At 45.6% G+C, this 20,447-nt stretch overlaps 2 protein-coding genes across 4 annotated transcripts in view; one reads left to right on the forward strand and one right to left on the reverse strand.

Moving 5' to 3' along the window:
- Positions 1-20,447, forward strand: part of LOC136781728 (UPF0489 protein C5orf22 homolog) — a 147,331-nt gene that overhangs the window by 67,990 nt on the left and 58,894 nt on the right. The gene's annotated exons all lie outside the window — the stretch shown is intronic.
- LOC136781791 (uncharacterized) lies at positions 151-19,490 on the reverse strand. 3 transcript variants are annotated; one of them, XR_010823996.1, is made up of 4 exons: positions 1,818-2,652; positions 1,465-1,627; positions 1,264-1,372; positions 151-740 (listed from the first exon to the last, which is right to left on the reverse strand). XR_010823996.1 is itself a non-coding variant. In XM_066740798.1 (3 exons), exons 1-2 carry the CDS (start codon positions 2,164-2,166, stop codon positions 1,302-1,304), a joined length of 420 nt encoding a protein of 139 aa, XP_066596895.1. In that variant the 5' UTR covers positions 2,167-2,652; the 3' UTR covers positions 151-740; positions 1,264-1,301. The 3 variants fall into 3 exon arrangements, 1 of the variants encoding a protein (XP_066596895.1); XR_010823997.1 differs by lacking the exons at positions 1,465-1,627; positions 1,818-2,652 and adding an exon at positions 19,150-19,490; XM_066740798.1 differs by lacking the exon at positions 1,465-1,627.

Raw genomic sequence — 20,447 nt, forward strand, 5'->3', positions numbered from 1 at the left:
CTCATTTAATCAAATAGTTGAATAGACAATATTTATTAAAATATGATCATCCATTAGAGTAATTAAGAAATTATAAAAAATATATAAGCAAATTATTAAATTTTTTATTTATTATTCTTTTTATAAAGTTTAATCATAATATCCTAGTTCATAGTTAAATTTTCCGAAAGTTGATATTTTTCGCATCCACTAAGGATATATCTCGCACAAAATATTGCTTTATCTAATTTTATTTTCAAATTCAACAAGCACCTTCTCGAATGATATAAAAATTTAACAAAATTTGCAATCTTGTTCGTTTTGCAAGAGATACATATAGAATTACATAGTTATACCTATGACGTAAATATACATAAACTATGGTATAGATCGAGCCTCGAGTCTGCCAGGATTCTTTTCTCAGGATCTGGCTTCGCGATGTCCCACTGGGATCTGGGATCCCTCGAAAGGAGAAATGACACGAGCGGGGGGTCCAGTATGCAAAGTGACGCCCGTTTTCCGGCTTGCCTGAATATTGATGTGTACCCGGCTATGCGGATGAGCGTGAGAATGCAACTCGTGCCTCGCCTCGCCTCGCCTCGCCTCGCCTTCTCTCTTCTTGCCGCACCTCGTCGCCGGATACTGGCGCGAATGGCCCAACCAAACCGGAAGTCCCCTTCTCTATATCACATCATTAAGAACAAGCTCGATTCGATCCTTTCCTTGCTTTAATTGGATCCATTTATGACTCGGTCGATCGACTGAAACGTAAACATAAACTCATAAGATGATCGAGACTCGAACGTTGAAGAGTCTCACGGTGAGATTCGAGTTGGGAAGAAGAGGAATGGGCGCAAACATAGGCATCGGTATTATGCAAATAAAGTTGGTCCCAATTGAAAGTATATAGGATTAGAATGTTGAAATCTCGATGGAGATCTCGTAGAAAAGTGCAATGAATCCGAGAGGAAGTTAAAAGTATGCTAAACCGCAGGCTACTACCTGTCTTAGGGCCAGAATTCACAGTGCATTGTGATTGTAATCGTCGGCTTCGGGTCACCCGGTGGCCTAACCGGGGTCAGGGTCAATTCATCTGAATTATTTAAATTACACGAGCCGACTTCCTCTCATTGGTTAGTCGACTACCCGTTGCAATGCGAAAATACTTGAAAGAAGGGGGCAAATCCTAATGAAATATTGATCGGAAGCTCTGGGAAATTTCTCTGCACCGTACCGCAGCCCATTGTGTGTGTGTGTGTGTGTGTGCAATATACATATACGCACCACCGCATATGACGTGAACGTTAAACCGAAAGGACAGCTTAGAAACCACTCTCTCGAAATTTATGACAAATTTCTCCAATTTTGTCATTTTCTTCGTCTTCCAGTACTCCTGCAAAATTTATATATACAATATACATGTACACACACATATTCGCTATACGCGCCTGAAAATGTTATAGAAGAGGAGGAAGAGAAGAATACCTTGAGTTACCGCCACGATTGCGAATCACCCGACATTCCAGAAGGAAAACGTCCCTGGTAAAACACAGCGAAGGTATGCCGGCACGCAATAACGGCAACTCGAAGATTTTTTTCTTCCTCTCATTTTGCCGCGAGTTAAATAAAGATGCCGAGATACGAGCGGCTTGAAATTGAAAAGTGGCTCGCAAAGAAGCTATTGAAAATATAAGAGAAGGGAATTGGGTAAAAGGAAAAATTGGTCGTTGACTGGAGGTTGACAATAAGGAAAAAGAGGGGGAGAGATGGAACAGAGAGTGGGAGAAAAGAGAGTAAAAAGAGGATGTCTCGTTGAGGCAGGTCACTGTCGTAATTACCTCCTCTCACGGAAGTCCCAAAGTGCTCGAACTTTGGTCTCAGCCAGTTTGCCAAGGTCGCGCTGCTTCTCTCATTCCCTACAATTAGGTAAGCCGACAATTGGATCGATAAACGCAACAAGCCGATGTTTAGTGGTCGAACTGGGTAATCTTCCCCTTCGTCTACCGCGCGCGCCTTCTCTCTCAACCGCTCAATCCACCTTGGTGCGAGACAACGTTGCAGAATTGACCAGACTCGACTCGACTCGACTCGACGTCCGTTACAACACAAAGGGACGAAGAAATGAATAAATTTGCTGGGATCATCGCGTTGTCTCGCTGTAAACCGGATAAGAACTTTTATCGCCATCTGGCGGGCTTGATAAGAAGGAGAATTTCCTAGGCAGTTTCCGGATAAGCCGCAGCCCTCGGGGGGACGTGACGAGCGACATAGGCGCCGACGCCATGCATCCAAGATGGCCACGGATCGTTAAATTGTCACGCGCAAGCTCCCTGAAACTCCGCGGGGTGGGGGTATATATTTACCATCGAGCCTTGCTCTTGGGTGCCCTTTGTCATCCCTCGCGCGTTCCACGTCTTCTTCCGGGCGAACAGTCTGCGAGGAGGAGGAGGAGGAGAAGGAGGAGGAAGAAGAAGAAGAAGAATAAATAGAAGAGAGGAGCATCACACATCGAACATGTGGCATCTTTGAGGAAAAGATCAGTGAACTCTGCGTCGACCGAGGGCAAATGATGAATGAAACTAAGCATTACCCCGCAAAAGGGTAAACGGCCGCGTAAACTAGCCGGCTGGGGCAGACGGCGATGACGTGTGTGTTTGCGCTTGAACGCGAGACTCTTTCACGGGGCAATGAAAGAGGTATGTAATATGCGAATTTTCAACTGCAATTGCAGCTTACTCGCACATGTCGAATAACGTTATGTGCCAAATCGACACGTGCGCGTGCCATATGATGTTTTTCCTCCCAAAAGATCCCCCGACTCTCACTCCCATCGTGCAGTGAAAAGCATCAGCCTCTCACTTGTATAAACTTGCGAGCACGCACGCACCCCGGTACTCCTCCCCCTTTTGGGATAAATAAAGTTTTTGGTCATTGCCCACAATCTCCCCCCTCTCTTGTTTTATCGCCCATTTCAATTACAAAGCTCTCGATAATTATCGCAGCTGTTTTGATTTATCGATATCTCGCAAGGCAACGTTAACACAGCGCCATACCTCTCCGTGGGCTGCGCAGGGTAATCCTGATCGATTGAAATTAATTCGATCGAGCGAATTCCTAGCTATCCTATAATTTGTCCCATTATTTAAGGTTGCAGCGCAGTTCCACCTGTCATGGATAATAAATAATCTCGGTGCTGCTCGCGAGTACGCGTGCACGCTATAATCGACTAGGAATTCCTATTACGCGACTCTTAATGGCCTTATATCTTCTAGATGGCAACGAAGACGGAGCTACTCGATTGCGTTGCTTCTCGAGCTAAGTACGCACTCGCCAGTCCATTATGGGAACCGAAGGTTTTCCTAGCCTCGCGCTCCTATCTCTCCTATAGTTGTACAAACTTGGTAAAGCGTGTATAATGCGGACTGCTGAAGCATTGTTTGATGGCCGATCCGTATATATATGTATATAGTCGGAAGAAGAGAAGAGGGTTGACTCGGTGCGAACTGTGCTGCTTCGTCAGGCCGGAGGGACCAGTGTTGTGGGGTCAACGACCTCGGAAAATCCGGTCCCCTCTTTAAGAGGCAGATAGAGAGAGAGAGAGAGAGAAAGTATGTTCATACCACCTGTAGGGAGGTCGTGCGCGCACTTATGCATCGAGCATGTCGCGTGAAGCCATGTGCTTGCGAAAATTGACGGTGTTCTCGCGCCACGAGCATGAATTACCTGACTGCCGCGAGGGCGGGGTCATCGTTCACAAATAACACGTCGACATACGGTCCGGCCCGCAAAGTCAACGACACCGCCGATTCGCAATGACCCGATCAATCTTTCTACGTATATATATATGTCTGTGTGCAGAGGATACTCCAAACGTAGCCATGTTTGTTTTTTTATTTGCATTTGGTTCAATTGCACGATTGCCTGTAACGAGTGGGTGCAGTTATTCTCTTTTAATGCTCCAACACACCCTCTCCTCTCTCCCTCTGGCCATTGGAACAAGAGGCGAGAAGTCACCTGCGGGAATCTGCATACTCGTCTGGGAGCGGTGCACACCTTTTCTAGCCTTCTCTAGCCGAGAGACACTATTATATAGACAGAGGCGTCACGCAACCTATAAGGCGTTTAAAAGCTTTACGACGACGCGAGGGTAGGAGAAGCGAGATGAGGCCACACGCGCCTACTCGTTCTCGACGATCCTCCACACGTACACACGGACCCATCCATACTTTCCAACCGATGACCTTGCTTTCACGCTATACGCGTCAGTTTCTATACGAAATATCCGTGAAATCGAATTAACATATTTCAAAACACACTCGACATTCCTCGTTACGAGATTATCCTAGTGATTTGTATATATACTGTATATAGGAAAAGTGCAAAAGAGTCATTTGTTCGATGGTTATAAATATAGATGTGGGAGAATCAGAGTGATAGAGGGAGAGAGAGAGAGAGAGAGAGAGAGAGAGAGAGAGAGAGAGAGAGATCGGAAGGTGGTGCTGGCTACTATCCGCTGAGTCTGATCAGCTCGGCTTGGTTCGGCTCGACTCGGCTCGTATCGAGGCTCGGTCCGGTTCGACAGGAAGCAGTTGGCTGGAGGGCGTCGACAACGATAGCTGCTTATCGAACCGAGCGACCAGTGCAATCGAGATAAAAAGCCAGATCCGAGTATATATATATATATATATATATGCAGCATGTATCTTTAGCTACTCGTAATATTCTGTAAAAGGGATCCTGAAGAAGTAGTAGTAGAAGATGAAGAAGAAGAAGAAGAAGAATGAAAGAAATAAGAAAAGGGACCACGAGGCACGGAGACCACCATGAAATAGAGTGGAGTTTATGTTCCGCGCGTTACGGCAATCGCTCGTAAAGAGTTTGCTGCATCGACGTTGCTCGCTCGCGCGAAACGTCCAAAGTTCCTGTTTTCTCCTCTTTCTGCATTTGCCTCTTTCTGCCTCCGCTATATCTTAGCCCCTGCTTCCGCTGGTGCTGCCGCTGCTGCTGCTCCACCTCGATAATCGCCCACTCGCGCCTCTTTCCGCTTTCTCGACTCGCTTTCAATTTGCCAATTTTTTTCCACTTTTCACGCGCGGGCCCATTTTCTCGTAATCCAAGCTAGATACCGCACAGTTTTCTACTCCTCCAGGCAATCTCACGCGTGACAGAGATTTGGGTCACGCGGAAAAATGGCGGGAGAGAGAGAGAGAGAGAGAGAGAGAGAGAGAGAGTGAGTGAGTGGTGTGCATGAAACGCGAGTGTAAACGCGTTCGAAAATCGGGGGATGGATTTTTTCACTCGTCCAATCGGCACGTCACGAAACGAACATGGCGCGGTTGCTATAATTTATGCACCCCACCAAGGTGTAGTACGTGATTTTTGCCTGGCTCTTGTCCACAATGCGGGAAGAAGGGGGGTGACGAAAGAGGGAAAGGAGGGAAGAACGCGCGCGCGCGCGCGCGCGCCTATTTGCGCGTACATAGAGAAAGAGGAGTTTAGAGGGAGGGGGGAGGGTCAAGGGGAAGGGATGAGACAGATGCTGCAGTTGAAATTTCGACGAGGCAACGTGTAACATTTTCCCTCCTTTAATTCTTGTTCGCGCGTCTATAATAGATAACAAATCTGTACAAATTGTAATTGATTTTCGGAGGAAGAGCGGAGGGTATATACGAGATAATCCGTTCAACTTCGTTCGCCAATAAGGAATTCTTAATTGGATTTCTGAGGACAAACAAGAGGAGGAAGGGCATCGGCAAAGGGATCCATTCTCCACTTGATCCTCACTCCTCTTAAATCTACAACGCGTTTAGAGTTCTATTTAATCTCGAGGTGACAAATGGCACAGGCACTGATTCGCTGACTCAAACATAATCCTGTCACCACATGCAAACATCGATCGGTACCAATATCACAGACCGAGCTGTCGTCGAGCCCCACGGAGCAGCCCCCGAACGAAGATATATGAGCCTGACAACGGGAGAGTAGCGTTGAGAGAGAGAGAGAGAGAGAGAGAGAGAGAGAGATTCGCATCTTGGAAGAAACTAATCGATCCAATTGTCATCCCATCCGAACACTCCAAAGGTCCGATCGCCTTTTTCATTGGACTCTTCTGTGCCTGTCATCCGCAGCCTCTCCCTCTCACTACTCTCTGTCTCTCTACCCATCTTCGTCTCTGTAATTAATTGCTATACCTATATATATATATATATATATACATGTACAAAAGACCTATATAATTATAATCAAAAATTTATAAGTTGAAGAGTTTGAATTTGTCGAACCCACCACGTTACGCGTCGTCCATTTCCCCCCTATTCTTCGGTCACTATAAATTTATTTTCGAGACGCACACACACACACACACACACAGAGTAACGTAATTGTTTCTTCTTGCTTTCCGGTGAATTTGAAGATATTTCGGCAAGTCCAAGAGCACGGTATGAAGTTCCTACTTTCAAAACACTACGTAGGAACTCTATACCTCGCTACTGGATCTCTACCATATTCAAATATAATTCCTCGTTTTTTTTCTTCTTCAACTCCTCGCTCATCTGGTCCTGCTGAAGTTTCTCGGAAATTATCTCTCACTGGGGCTGCAATCGTTCACTAGACTGTACGCAGGCAGACTTTTTCCACTCGCTCACACTCTTTCGCCGCCTCCTTCTCCATCTCTCTCTCTCTCTCTAGCTCTCTTCTTCTTTCTTCCGCTCCTCTCACTTTCTTTCTCCCTCACTCTCGTAGAGCCTCGTGCGCGCTCGCTGCAATTACCGTGTCCTTGGTGAAAGAAAAAAGGCTTAGGGTGACGGCACCAAAACCCGTGGGACCTGTCTGCTCACTCGCTGCCCCCACCTCCCTCACTCTTTTTAACTCTTTCTCTCTCTCTCTCTCTCACACACACATACACTCTTCCTCGTTTAACGAAGAATCTCGTTGAAACGAGGAGGCGAAATGGGAGAAAACGAGCGATAAGAACGGGAAGAAACATGCAAAGATTATCATTATTATTATTAAAAATTAAAAATATTAAATTTGAGAGACTGAGATAGGCACAGTTTGTTAGAGAGAAAATATATAAGAGCATGCACACACTAAATTATCGTAATTAACGTATCACGAGAAAGACGGAGAACAGCACCAGAGAATATATAATAATTGATAGAACGTTCATCACTGTACGGTTGCTGCGCGGTCACCCGAACGCTCGGCACAAATATTACATTTAAAGCCGATTCTCTTGTGTGGAAGAACGTCGACGAAGGTAGAACGGGCAAACCATCCGGCGCGAATGCTCACGAAGTACTGAAGAGACTTTTGCTCGTGGGGGTATCAGAAACTCACACTGTCTCACACATGCCGAAGACACATACGTTCCTACCGACTTCCCCTCCATCGTTTCCTCCTCCGCCTTCTTCTCCCTCCTACTCCTCTTCTTAACGACAGTGACGCCCCTGGCGGAAAAGAATGACACGAATTTACCAAGGAAAGAAAAAGAAGAGGAAGAAGTAGGGAAGGATTGCAAGAGGAGATGCTGAAAAAGGTTTCTTGCTTCTCAGATTAGAATGCATCCTTCGAGTTACTCACGTATTTTCCCTCGAAACCTGTTTTTCGGAATTTTCCAACGGGTCTTTCTCAGTCATTGCCTCGAAATCTCCTCTACGTGCCTCTTTTTCGAACCGGCCCGAATTCTTAGGCTTCGACGTGTAACAAAACTCGTCTCTCTGCGGAGAACATTTTCGGACGCACCATCGCTTCATTAGTTCAAGAATTTTTCAACGTTTGTCCACATAGTTATATATATATGTGTGTGTTATTATATGGTATATACCGTGCGTTCCTCTCGACAGATGTTTGACAAGCGTATCGCGCGCGAGTAACGATTCTCACCGCCCGATGTATTCGTATATAGAGTCTAAATTAAGGAACCGCCGCGATGCGAAAAGGGGACACGTGAACCACGCGGCCGCGTCGCGTCGGCGTGCCATGTGTGAAGAATCGTCTTTTTCACAGAATCCCTCTTACCAATTCTCTCTACACGTGGCTTTCTCAGCTGCCTCCCTCTGCTTCTCCAACATTCCACTGCATATCGAGTATCACCTATACTATATATATATATATATATATATATATATATATATACGAGAAAAAGTTATTTTCAAGCAAAATAAAATAATCGATAAAAAATAATAATAAAAGAAAGGAAAAGATTTTGTTGTGCGAGTGTCTAGCGAGTTAACCGAGTGTTTCTTGCAACGTCGGTGTGTAATTTAGACGCGATTAAGCTAAGAGTCGTTTAAGACCTTATTAAAGTGGCTCGGCGGTAGAAACAGGTGGAACTCGAGGAGGACGGCGCGGCGAGAACCGTCTTCTTCGCTCTTGGACGCTCTCCGTTCCCCGGAGGTCGGCGCTCGGCGCTACACTCGCAAACACGCGTGACGAAACCAACGACAGCAATGGTTTTTGCTGTTTATATTAAATGTACACTTGCGCCGGAGTGCCACGACTGCTGCTAAACGCTCGCGCGAGTTATTCGAACGCGAGGAACGCGCATGCGTCACGATAAAGCGAATCGCGGAATTTCTCGTTGGTCGCGGCGACCGATCCGTCTCGTTTAGCGACTCGAAGAAATTAGTTTCACCGCGTGGCTAATTACGCGTTACGGCGGAGTGCGGAATAAAAAAAGCACTGGGAGGATGCAGTGGGAAAAAGACAAGGACGAGAATTTCATATTCATAGATGACGACATAACTCGAGTATGATGTCAGTTGGGTAGGTCGAGCGCTCGCGCGCGCGCGCGGCGCGAAACTGCAAAGTGGTAGCCGTGCAACAGTTTTTATAGTCGAAGCGGGAAAGAGCATCATTGGAGAGAGATCAAGCTTGCAAAATAACTCGGATGACGCAATTGGCTGCAGCTGCATCCGGCGACATCTAATTGCTCGCGCTTCGTCATGCCAACTTGTATTCCCTCGCGTCCTTCTCCATCGATCCTACACACTCTTCGTTATTTTACCAATAGTAAATCATTCGCGAGAAAATGTGGGAAGAGTTATTCAGCCGATGACTTGGCAGGTAAAGAGAGGCCGCCGTGAATCATTCCCGCATATCCACTCGCACGCACACGCGTCTCCTTGGCTAGACCGAAGAACTTGTTTCTGCCTGCTACGAGATCAGATCTGGAGATTCCATTCGATCAACTCTCCTCCTCTCCCACTGGATCTTCGGCGGAACGGGAGGAGCACTGAAAAGACCGGTTATTCCGACGCGCGAATAGCGAGCATCGCGTTCCACGCTTTATTATACGTACGCTACGATTTCTAGTCGGGGTAAACGCGTTTATTTCCGCGCCACTACGGAGATAAACTCGAGACTGGAGACTCGTTAAAAATCCCAGAGATTGAAGTTTCTAATCATCTCGGACGAGCTATTCCAGCATGCAACCGAGCTGCGCAGGGCTCGTGGGGGCTTGCGTAGCGAGACCTCGCGCGCGCGGCTAATCCACCATCCACCTCTTCCTCCTCCGCTACAACGTACATACACTCTATGCCACTCGCGCGCAATCGACTCAGCCAATCATGCACGCGCTCTGTCTTCTTGCGCGAGGGCAATTTTCAATATCCACCTTATTAGCTTGGAATATTATCTCGTCCCACGAGACTGCGCCTTCTTCCGGATTATATCCCGTGTTGCGCATGCTGGAGAGTTTCAGGCCTGCCACACTTTTTTTTCTTCTCTTCTGTCAATAATAAGGGAACCGGAGTTGTAGAAGACTCAAAACTGACGAATTTCCAATTTGGGCTTGCGTGTATGTATAGCGACGTGGCTTTTCCAAAACTCGTGTGGATGCTATTGGGAGGGGGGGTTACAAACGGCGAAGGAGTAATGGCAGCGCAAATCCCACCAGGCTTCGGAACACCCTTGTAGACGAGCGTCGAACTCTCGCCAAGTTTGATTGGTTCAGCCGGGCCTCGGCATATCGGCTCGCCAGAGACAAACGATGCCAGCTTAGAAACTGATTTACCAAAAATATTACCCCTTCGGAGATATCGATCTTCCTCCGTGTGTGCTTCTTTCTTCCGTATTTATGATAATAATAATAATAATAACGGAGGAGAGGAAAACCTCGTTCGTCTCCCAGCTACGAAGGATTTCTTACGACTGATCTGTAGTTTTTTTTGCAGTAACGCGCATATAGCGTAGTACCTTGTACTTTTTTTTCAAAGCCTCTGTGTACACGTCTATATATATATATATATATATAAAGTATAAAAACTGTGTGCTACGGTATATTCGGCTCCCACTCCCATTTCTATCACGAGCACCCTCCGTTCCCCCACTCTCCAATGTTCTCCCTTTTATCCTAACCTTTAGGAAAAACGGTAGTAGGAGGTGACTCGTGGAGACTAGGGGAGATACGGAACTCGGGGATTGGGATACACTGGATGACCCTAAAGCCGGGATCTGCCATAGACGCGAAGCAACGAGAGAGTGGGATGAAAACCCCTCGAAATCAAATCAATTAAGCCACGTGTGGTAGTGAGCCCACCCCTACCTGCGCTTATGATTGGATCCGATTGGATCGGTCAGGGAAGACCTTTTCTCTCTCTCTCCTAAAATGGTGGGTGCTCTACCGTCACCCTGTATCGCACTTTTTCAACCTATTCCCGCGCAAAATGTCACTACCGTGTATGGGGAAGAGGGTAGTGGGAGGGGAAGGGGGGATGGCCAAAGCACAATCAATAATTAAATAAGCATCGAAGGTCATCCCGAAGCCCGTGCGACGCCAATGGTGCTCTTTACCCGATAGCCAAAGACTTTATGGGGTTTCGTTGTTAGTCGTCACGCCGAAACACCAATTAAACCTATAACTTTAACAATTGATCGAAATTATTGCGCGTACGTCACGAGTGAGGCTTAATATAATTTGGTTGTATGAAATGTTGAGATGGGAGTGGTACAGTAGGATAGGAACGAGATATATAGCTTGGTATGTACAGGTGGAGAAAGGGAGATAAAAAGAGAGAGAGAGAGAGAGGGGGGGGGGGGCAGAGGGCAATATGCAATCGCGAATTCACTGCAGTCAGTCAGCCACGTTTCGAGTAGACGGAAGCTACCGGATACATAGAGTATAATGGGCGCGTACGCATCGGCGATAGTTATTGCTTTGTTATTGAGTCGATCGTCCTCCACTCCAACGCTAGATTTCACTTTATTGGAAATATCCCTTGCATCACAGCTCGTACTTGCATTATCGACGAAACTAAAATTTTGCCTCCTCGTTTTTATTTTTCTTGTGGTAAGGGATTGACTCGCAAGGGTGCTACCACTCGACATTTATACGAATAAAAAGAACAGGACCACCCTCCTCTGCTACGCCATTTTTATCGTTTTCCCCATGCTCGTGACTCACTTTCTCTCAAGCGTCAAATAAACGGGACGCTCTTCGTTTGATTGTTTCTTCTATTTTGCTAGACAATATATTTATATATACACTGAGTTTCTCAACGAAACTTAAATACTTTTTATTATTAATTAGTTCCTATAGTATAATACCACGTAATAATATTGAAATAATGTTAAAATATTGAATGTCAACGGATATGCTAAGTCTATGGCTAATTTTCTCTAAATGATGGATGGTGGAACGTTTTGTGAGAGAGAGTGAGAGAGAGAGAAGAGGGGTGATAGGCTCATAAACATAAGCCGTGGAGGATCCGACATATTTACATGGGAAAGGGCCCTCTCTTCATTAACATATTATACGTAGCAAGAGACCAGCACACTGAGCATAGAACACGATAATAATCGTTATTAATGACGCGACTTGCGGTATAATTGTAATCGAAAACCTCTGAAAAAACTTCATCTTGACGATCTATCATAATTTACCTTTGTTCCTCTTGTTCTACTTTATTCTCACTCTCTCTCCAATGTTTCACGCGTAAACTCGAGTTATCGCAAGCCTGCGGACACTCGCGGTTCACCGACGTATTTCCATCGAGTGCTACGGGACCAGTTCTATACTACTTCCTAGTAAGATGCGAGAGTTGCATGAAATGACGTGGCGTGGCGTGGCGTTGCGTAGCGTCATTATGAAAGAGGAAAGAGCGACGGCCATCTTGGTTGATGTCAAACCGCGCGAAGCTAATATACACCGCGCAGCCACGAACCTTCCATCTTCCTTATACGATATAATAAAGCAGACGACAAAGTAACCGATCGTTTAATGAAAAATTAACGACGATGCAATATATATATATATATATATATATACGGCTCGAGGACGAGACGTTGCGTTAGTGACCCATAAACCGAAGAGAAAATTGAAGGGCTTGCTCGAAACGATATATAAGGGAGAACAGAGGAGAGAAACAAAAGGGAGGAGGATAGGCAGAGGGTAGAGCGAAGTGCGCCACCCTTTCGCATGCAAATCTTGGAACACCTGGAGTAAAAGGTCGCATGCAAATCGATCCTGAAGGCCATCTGATCCTGCTTCCCAAACTAGGATCGCATGGACCACCCTTTCTCACCGTCCGCGTCGTAGACCCTGCCGCTTACTTGGTTCGGTATCGAAACCAAGCAATTTCGGAGAAAGTACGCGAGAGAATGTTATTCGTTTTATCAGGGCGCAATGCCATTACCTCGCGCGAAATTACAAATATATATTAACGACGAATGTATAACGCTATAATAATCCGTCATCAAGGACCCCTTACTCTGCATTATTCATTTATACGCAATTTTGCAAATCAATGCTCGCTACACTCTCAAACACACCGCCCGATATAATGAAAAATGTAACCATATCAGTCGAGTCAAAGTTATCGAGGTAATGGTATAATTTTGAAATAAAAAGCCATGTTCTTTAAATGAATTTTCATAATTGGGGTATTTCGCTGAAACGCTCAGCGAAACTAGTGACATTGTGAAAAATGTAAATATAACGGGACATATATACTATAAATTCGATTATCGATCGCGAACATGCCGGACTAATGAACCATCTTTCCATCGTACTCATCATTTCCCTCCTTCAGCTTCTCTTAATTATTTTCCTCGTTAACGAAGTGGAGACTTTAATTAGTCGACTTGATGAACCTATCAGCCTCTCTCTCTCTCTACACGATATACTATATCTACCGGCGCTATCTTAACTTTTCTCCTTTCGGTTCTTCTTCAGCGTTATCTTCGTTGCAATTAAAAATATGCTTTAAATATAATTTCAATGAATGTATATATAACAGTAGCGGTCTTTTTTCTCGCGAAATTCATTTTACTAAAAAGAATGACGGAGGAATGAAAAATAATAAAATTCAGGTAAGAGAGTAACGAAGTGTGTTTCTACAATGGGACGTCATTAAAAAATTCCTGAGGCCCGAGTCGCACGAGCCACGCACGCCATGCCACGTCATGCCACGCCGTGCAATGGTGATAAACGCCGTCGAGGGGAGCAAAGACCAAAAGCAGCAAGAGGGCTAGAGAGCGAAAGCCTCGGAGGTCGCACGCGACTTGGAAAAAACCATTATGATCCGCTATAAATATGTCCACACGATAGACATAGTTAACCGCGACGTTTCAATAATGCACCGGATGCTTCATTGTCCTTGCGCATCTGTTTTTCAATTTATCCTTATAGAAAATGTGTCTTGTATATCCTTCTACCTCCCCCCCCCCCCCTCGCTCTATTTATATTTACCAATCCGCTCGAGAATCGTGCGCTACTCTATATAGGTACCAGCGAAGAACGCTTTCGCCGAGTCATTCGTCCTAAGCGATAAAATTAAGCATTAAATCACTCGGTCACCTTTCACTTCCCACGCGCCGATCCCTCTGTATATTTAGTCACACACGTTCCTTATCACCGCGATGTGTAAGCCCTACTGCTGCAGCGGAATTCTTTTCGTACACACAGTCATTGATCTTTCTTGCACGAAAACTCTCCGAAGAAATTGGCGAATTCGTGTTTTACGACACGCAACTAGAGGGCCATTCGTGTCAGAAGCCCGAGAACCGTCAATAATTAATGATGATTGTTCAACTAGCTCGATTACTTTAATTGGAGGCGGCTTCGTAATTCTACTCTCTTTGGACGATATCGCCTCCCCCCTCCCCTTTCTGCTAACCTAACCCGACCCAACCCAGAACAACTCGTCTTTCGCTCGGTTTATTTGTAGCCTCCGCCCCGCTCTGTTTTAATCCTCTCTTCTCTCCTTCTTCATTCACGGCCCTTGCGTAGTATCATTAACATTTCATTGCTGGAAATTATTATCGTGCGGAATGATCCGAGTTGACATAGAGAGAGAGAGAGAGAGAGAGAGAGGGGGGGGGGGGAGGGGGGCAATAAGAGAGAAAACTGGTATTGTCTCCGGTCAGTCTAATATTTCGTGCCACACACAAGGAGGTCCTTAATCTATTTAATTAAAGTACGAGCGCGCCATAAAATTGCGGATTTTTCGATGAACGATAAGCACACGTGAGACCGTCTAATTACGCTCATGAAAAATTCATAATTGGATTATGGAACGTGGCTGCATGCTCTTTGGCAGGAGGATCGAGGAACGGAGAGAACGCAGTCGATCCGATTAATGCGATTGGACGAGTTGGAAAATTACTCGCTCGACGATTATTTTCTAGAGTGCCGCTTGCTGCAGGAAGCTACAATCGCAATATGCTCCGTGCGTCGCCATGTGTTTCCAATGAATTTACATACCGCGCGTCTCTCATCCTTCTCTCGTTTCTCGTGCGCGCGCGTGCGCGTGCGCGTTTTCGACGTCAACATGTGGGCAGAGATTCCCTGCAGCGGCAGATGTTGGACCATCTTCGTTGAGATAAGAGTGGGGGGGGGGGGGGGGTGGGGGGGAGTTGGCCACATCATGATTATACATATCCCTTCGTGCCGTCAGAAACAACAACTCGTTTCTCTCATAATTGAAAAATACCGGAGAAATTCTTATACTATTCTCTACTATTCTTATAACCGTTCAACGAGAGTTTTGCTATAATATTTTCCATTGGATTTCGCCTAAAGGAGAAGAGGAGGAGTATACGCGGTACGCGCGAGAGGCCAATGACTCGGCGGCCGAAAGAACGGAATTAGTTAATACCCCCGACTTGATTTAAACTGCAGTTGACAGTTGGATTCTTTTCACTTTTTACGTCGCATAATTTTGCGACTTCGCAGAGGAGAGTTTATCGAGCGAAGAAAGGTCCATGACCAAAATTTAATTTCAGCCCTTGGGAAGAGGTATGCGCGAGAGGACCTCTAGGTCCCTGATGCATTACTTATCCCCGACCGAACCGCCTCCCCTTATTATTGTTGCACGGCGCGCGCTTTTTGTTTTTAGCCTTCTCGCGCGCACATCTTAGAGGTTAGGTTATCGAGCCCCACGTTAACCCGAGCATTCATTATAATCGCATCAAGTCTCGAAGAGTATGGGCAGAACGCAATACCAAGGAGAATGATGAGCAAGGATGGAGGAGAGAGAGAGAGAGAGAGAGAGAGAGGCCACTGGCCACAAATTATTCCACGTAATTCCTTTTTCGGGCCAATGACCCCCAATTCGAATTTCGACTCTGGCTCCTTCGATTCTTGAAAGTCACTCCCTCCAGCCTGGAATTCTCACGTGTTTAACGATCTTGCTACTTTCGATCGTAAACCATTCGTCACTTTTTTTCCAACATACATAGAGAATAATTCGAGGAAAGAATTTTCTACGTTATATATATATGGTACACAACGGCCATTGGAGAAAAAAGGTTACATAGTTTACATAAATATTGATAGAATGGAAATACTCGTCGCTCATTGTAGTGTTTAATGTGTCGGAGATAGTCCAACGCCAAGTTCACGAGAGCATTGCTAGACTCGTACAACAGCTGTTTCCCTTAACCCTTCCGACAGACATATATATTCACTGGGCCTTTCGTCGATGGAAAACGGATCGAGCTGCCTATTAATATTCCTTAAGCTGAGCGAGCTACCTACCACCCCATGAGAGAGTAACCCAACCGGGGCTCTTTCTTCCTCCATTAGCATAAAGTGACAAACTTTGAGGTTTTTTTCTCCTTTCTCTTTTAGATTTTTGTTTTTACCGCCCCTATCCTTCTCTCCCTCGTGAGAATCACACGCGAGCCGTTCTCGAAAATATTGGATAATTTTTAATCCGCCGTTTAGGTCAAGAAGGAAAAGAAAACACTCGAACGGAGGAAGGACTCGCGGTAGCTGTTCGATCGAAACGGTTATTCCAGAGAGGGAGAGACATTTTATTGGATCTTTGACGAGGCCCCAGCAGCGCACAAGATTTTCATAAATCTCTCATAAATAAGAAGGTACGGATCCGTGCGAGCCTTATTTATATACAATATTTATACGCCACGCATGACCTGAGCAAAGTTTCGCGTCCCTTTTCGACCGTATTCTCCGCCAAGGGTATAAAAAAGCGCAGAGGCAGACACGCACACACCTGCACAAACTGTTGGTAAATGGCACTTTTTTTTCTCGGAAATTTAAAAGTATCAGCCGCAAGTACGTTTGAATGACGTATAATACCGAAAAGCGCTACTCTCTGCGAAAATTCCGAGATAAGCTCGAGTAACAGCTGCCACGTTATAGATAATGTATCGAGTCGCGAAACAAGAGCCGTTTGTGGTCGAAGCTTGTTGGCATCTTTATCTTAAAACGGAAGGGAGGCAAAACCGGAAACACCTTTCAACGTCAGCTAAATTCTTTTCTTACACACGGCTAATTTGCAGACTCGCTCGAATAATTCGCAAACAGTTGATCTTGTTGGATTGATAAATTTTTGGAGAGTCTAGAAGAGCCGCGTCGAGGGGACGTACTCGGGGGCAAAATCGACGAGCAAATACTTAAGGTGGAGTAACCTCGTTACGGCGAGAGCCAGAGCAGTGAGAAAAATCTTCGGCAGAGGGAAATCTTTAAAGCGAAGCCGCCTGCAGCGTTAGCGTCGTCGACGCAGAAGAACTCTTCCGGTCGCTCGACCGATCGGAGCTTCGAGATCCGATGAAAATGCCAAAGCTACTCTGCTCCACACACCGTCCTACCTCCTACTTGGGACTCTGCGTTTGAGCCATTTTTTTCTTCGCTTGCTCGCTCTTCCGAGCAAGCACACCAATGCCATAAAAGCAGTCGGTGGTGATTGGAATAAAGGAAGACAGGATCGAGAGAGAGAGAGAGAGAGGGCGGAAAAACGCGGCGTTCATCAACGCCACGCACACACTGTTTCTTTTATATAAACCCTTGACAATTGCAATTCCCCTCCCCCCTCCACGTGTGCGAATACACCGAGATATTCCGAGGAAGAAAAAAAGCAGCTTTCATCGTTTATCCGCGTCTCTTCCTCCCTCTTTTCCATCCCCACGAGTCACGTAATTATCTAATTTGGCAAGTACGTAATTGCGAACGATTAAATTGTCGCTTTCACGGCCGGTACCACGCCGAGTATATCCGGAACAGCTGCGGCTAAGATAAGTCTGCTGATAAGGCGTGTGTATGTCATTAAGTAGATGCATGGTGAAAAAATGTTATTCTCCGGCTTATCTCTACTTTGCAAACGGAGACCAGCGAAAAATGAACATTTTATTCCAATTAAAGCTTCTCCGCACAGAGTCTCATCCTCCTTGTCTATCCCTTTTTCTCGCCGAACGGAACCAAGTCGCGTGATGAGGGCATAAGGCAAGGGTTCGTCGGGATAAATCAAGTGTAAGGGTTGGAAAGGCGCGGCAGACCGGCCCGAGTCTGGAAATATTCTGGGGGGCTTTGTAAGGGGCCGTTGAGAAAAAAAATGTTTGAAGACAGAGGGGTAGAGGGGTAGGGGCGAGACGACCACTAGGATGCTGGATAAAACTCGACTGAGCCGAGCAGTAAAACGACTGAAGATATCAATCAACGGGCGCATTGTGCTCCACGATAATTTGACGCGTGGCTGAAAGGACCAAATCTCAAATTCCATGATCGGATAATAGTCCTATTGGGCCCGGAGAAAGCCTCCAGTATATTCAGCGGGCCCGCAACTTTTCTCATTTGGACCGCAAGAACGCCTCGAAGCCACCAAATTTACTCCGCAGTCTACGGCTTCTCTCCTGAAATTCTTCACTTCCCAACGATGGTGTTTTATAAGTTATCGGAGCTAACCTTATACACAGAGTTTTTATTTAAATAAAAAAAAAAACAAAAATTCAATCGTGTGCGATCAATCCGTTGGGCAATTCGCAAAAGAAAGGTTATTCGAGTTTGGTAATTGCTTAGGAGTCATTGAGCATGACGTCTAATCGAATCACTTTGGATTGCAAAACGAGCTGCTACCACCGACCGTCGGCACCGAGCAAGCTAGCTACTCTCTCGTAATGACTCTCGCCTTTCAAATCCCAGCGTCAATTTAATACTGTAATTTCTCGTGTCGTATAGGGACTCGCATCAAAATCCTCCTTCGGATGAATCTAAATTAAAGAATCACGATGTATAAATATAGTAACATCTTGACCTCTTTAAGCGTGACTTCAAATATAGCATTTATTAATATTCATGGTCATCGAAACCTCCGACTCTCACCGCTATTTTATGGGGTTTCGAAATAAATAAACGAATGTTAGTTTAGGGCACGGAAATCCTCCTTTCAAAACACAATCTAGCTATAGATATTTTGCTATTTCGATTGTCTAGGAACTGCCTCGAAACTCGGAAAGAAACAAGCAAGTATAATTAAGTTGGTCTAATGTGCGGCTTATTAATTCCGCTCTTTTCTCTACTTTGCCTCTCCTGTTTTGAAAGAGACTCGTGCTTCGTAATATATTTCACGAAACGCAAACCATCCAGTGTTTAGTAATTTCACTTGTTTCTCTTTTTTGCTCCCTCCTCAAAGGTATCCTTTAATAATTCCCGGTAAATTTCTCTACGACAAAGAACACAATATATCCAGATCTGAATAGAAAAAAATTGCGCAAGACTAACCTTTCTGAGGCGTTCACCATTAACGGGGTCTAATGAGGCAATTCTTTCGCTGCACTCGATCTCTCCCGCCTTTCTCCCTCTATATACTGCGACGCGATATTTTTCCTATATATATATATATATATATATATATATATATCGCATTGCTCTTAACTATATATGCTCGAAGCGTCGTAACTCTCCCGAAAGACTTTTATCTTAAAACTTACCTGGTGTTTCAACAAATGACGAACGAGGGAAACGACTGCCGTCGGAAGATAACACGTTCAAACATTTCCATCGATTATTAATCTGCCATTTATTACGTTTACCGAATGATGCTTGTGCAGTTTGCCTTCTCACTTTTAGAACACATTTTCATTACACACTTTCCACACTCGCAATTTGTACAAGTTGAGGAAACTAGCTCTTACGCGAATAGACATACCTTCCTTGGAAATTGCCGCTTCCATCGTAAACACCGGTACTACTACTTTACCTATCGAATAGCCCTTTTTCGTCTGAAAAGACTACCTCCCCCTCCCCCCCCCCCTATTTCCTATTATCTTGCGTAAAGTATCTCCAAGAGGATACCGCTTCGCGGAAGAACATCGACATTATCGATGAATCTTGTTCTAGCCCGATTATATGTTTCGCGTAGAAATCAGATTTGGATAGTGAAACCTCTTATCTTCAATCCGGGTAGATGGTTGTTTCTCGCGTAGCAGAAGCGAATAACGGAAGTAGATACTCTTGAAGCGCGGAAACGTCCAAATGTAGATTGAAATGGGAATGGAGTATTGTAGAGAGTCCGCACTGTGTGTCTGGTCAATGGTACACGTAGCGTTTCACCGTGTAGCAATGATAGCGTATACCTCGTCTTCCTGTCCAAGCTTTCGCTATTCCGTGTTTAACGCGTTCACTCTTTTTCTCGCTGAGCCCCATGGCCGTGCGGACGATTTTGCCTTTCGCTTTGCTCGTACGATGAAGGATAGCGTAGTATATAATCGTGGTAGTGGTTGTTAGATCGCGCGCAGAAGAGAAAGAGGTGGCCGCACTCGCCGACCAACTCTGACGTTCTGTACGGTCTGCTCTGAAGTCTGAACGCAGTATGCTATGCCCGAGCTGCTGGAGCGTAGCTGTAGCTGTTGCTGTAGCTGTAGCTCTAGCTGTTCCAATTCCCCCGCCAACTTCTCTTCTCTCGAGTCAGCCTCCCCTCTACCCTCGTCTCGCCTCGCCCTCGCCTGGCATACAGATTCTCCCCACTACCGGTAACTGCCTCTCATCCTCTTTTCCCCTCCGGAGACAGAGAGCAGTGTAGAGCCCCCTCCAGCCCAACCGGAAGCTTCGAGGAGCTGCCGTTCCGTGGCGGCACTCTCCAACCTGCAAGAATTTCCAGATCCAGTTGCAGTCAGCAAGGAGACTTCTTTCTCTCGTCTTGACTCTTAGGAGAAGGTACTTCTTTTCCTCGGTGGAGGGGAAGCTTGGTGGTGGTAGTGGTGGTGGTGGTCGTGATGATATTCCAAAG

Source organism: Prorops nasuta, unplaced genomic scaffold (genome assembly GCF_024137725.1).
Source record: "Prorops nasuta isolate Cenicafe-Biocafe unplaced genomic scaffold, Cenicafe_Pnas_1.2 PNAS00002, whole genome shotgun sequence".
Taxonomy (NCBI): Eukaryota; Metazoa; Arthropoda; class Insecta; order Hymenoptera; family Bethylidae; genus Prorops; species Prorops nasuta.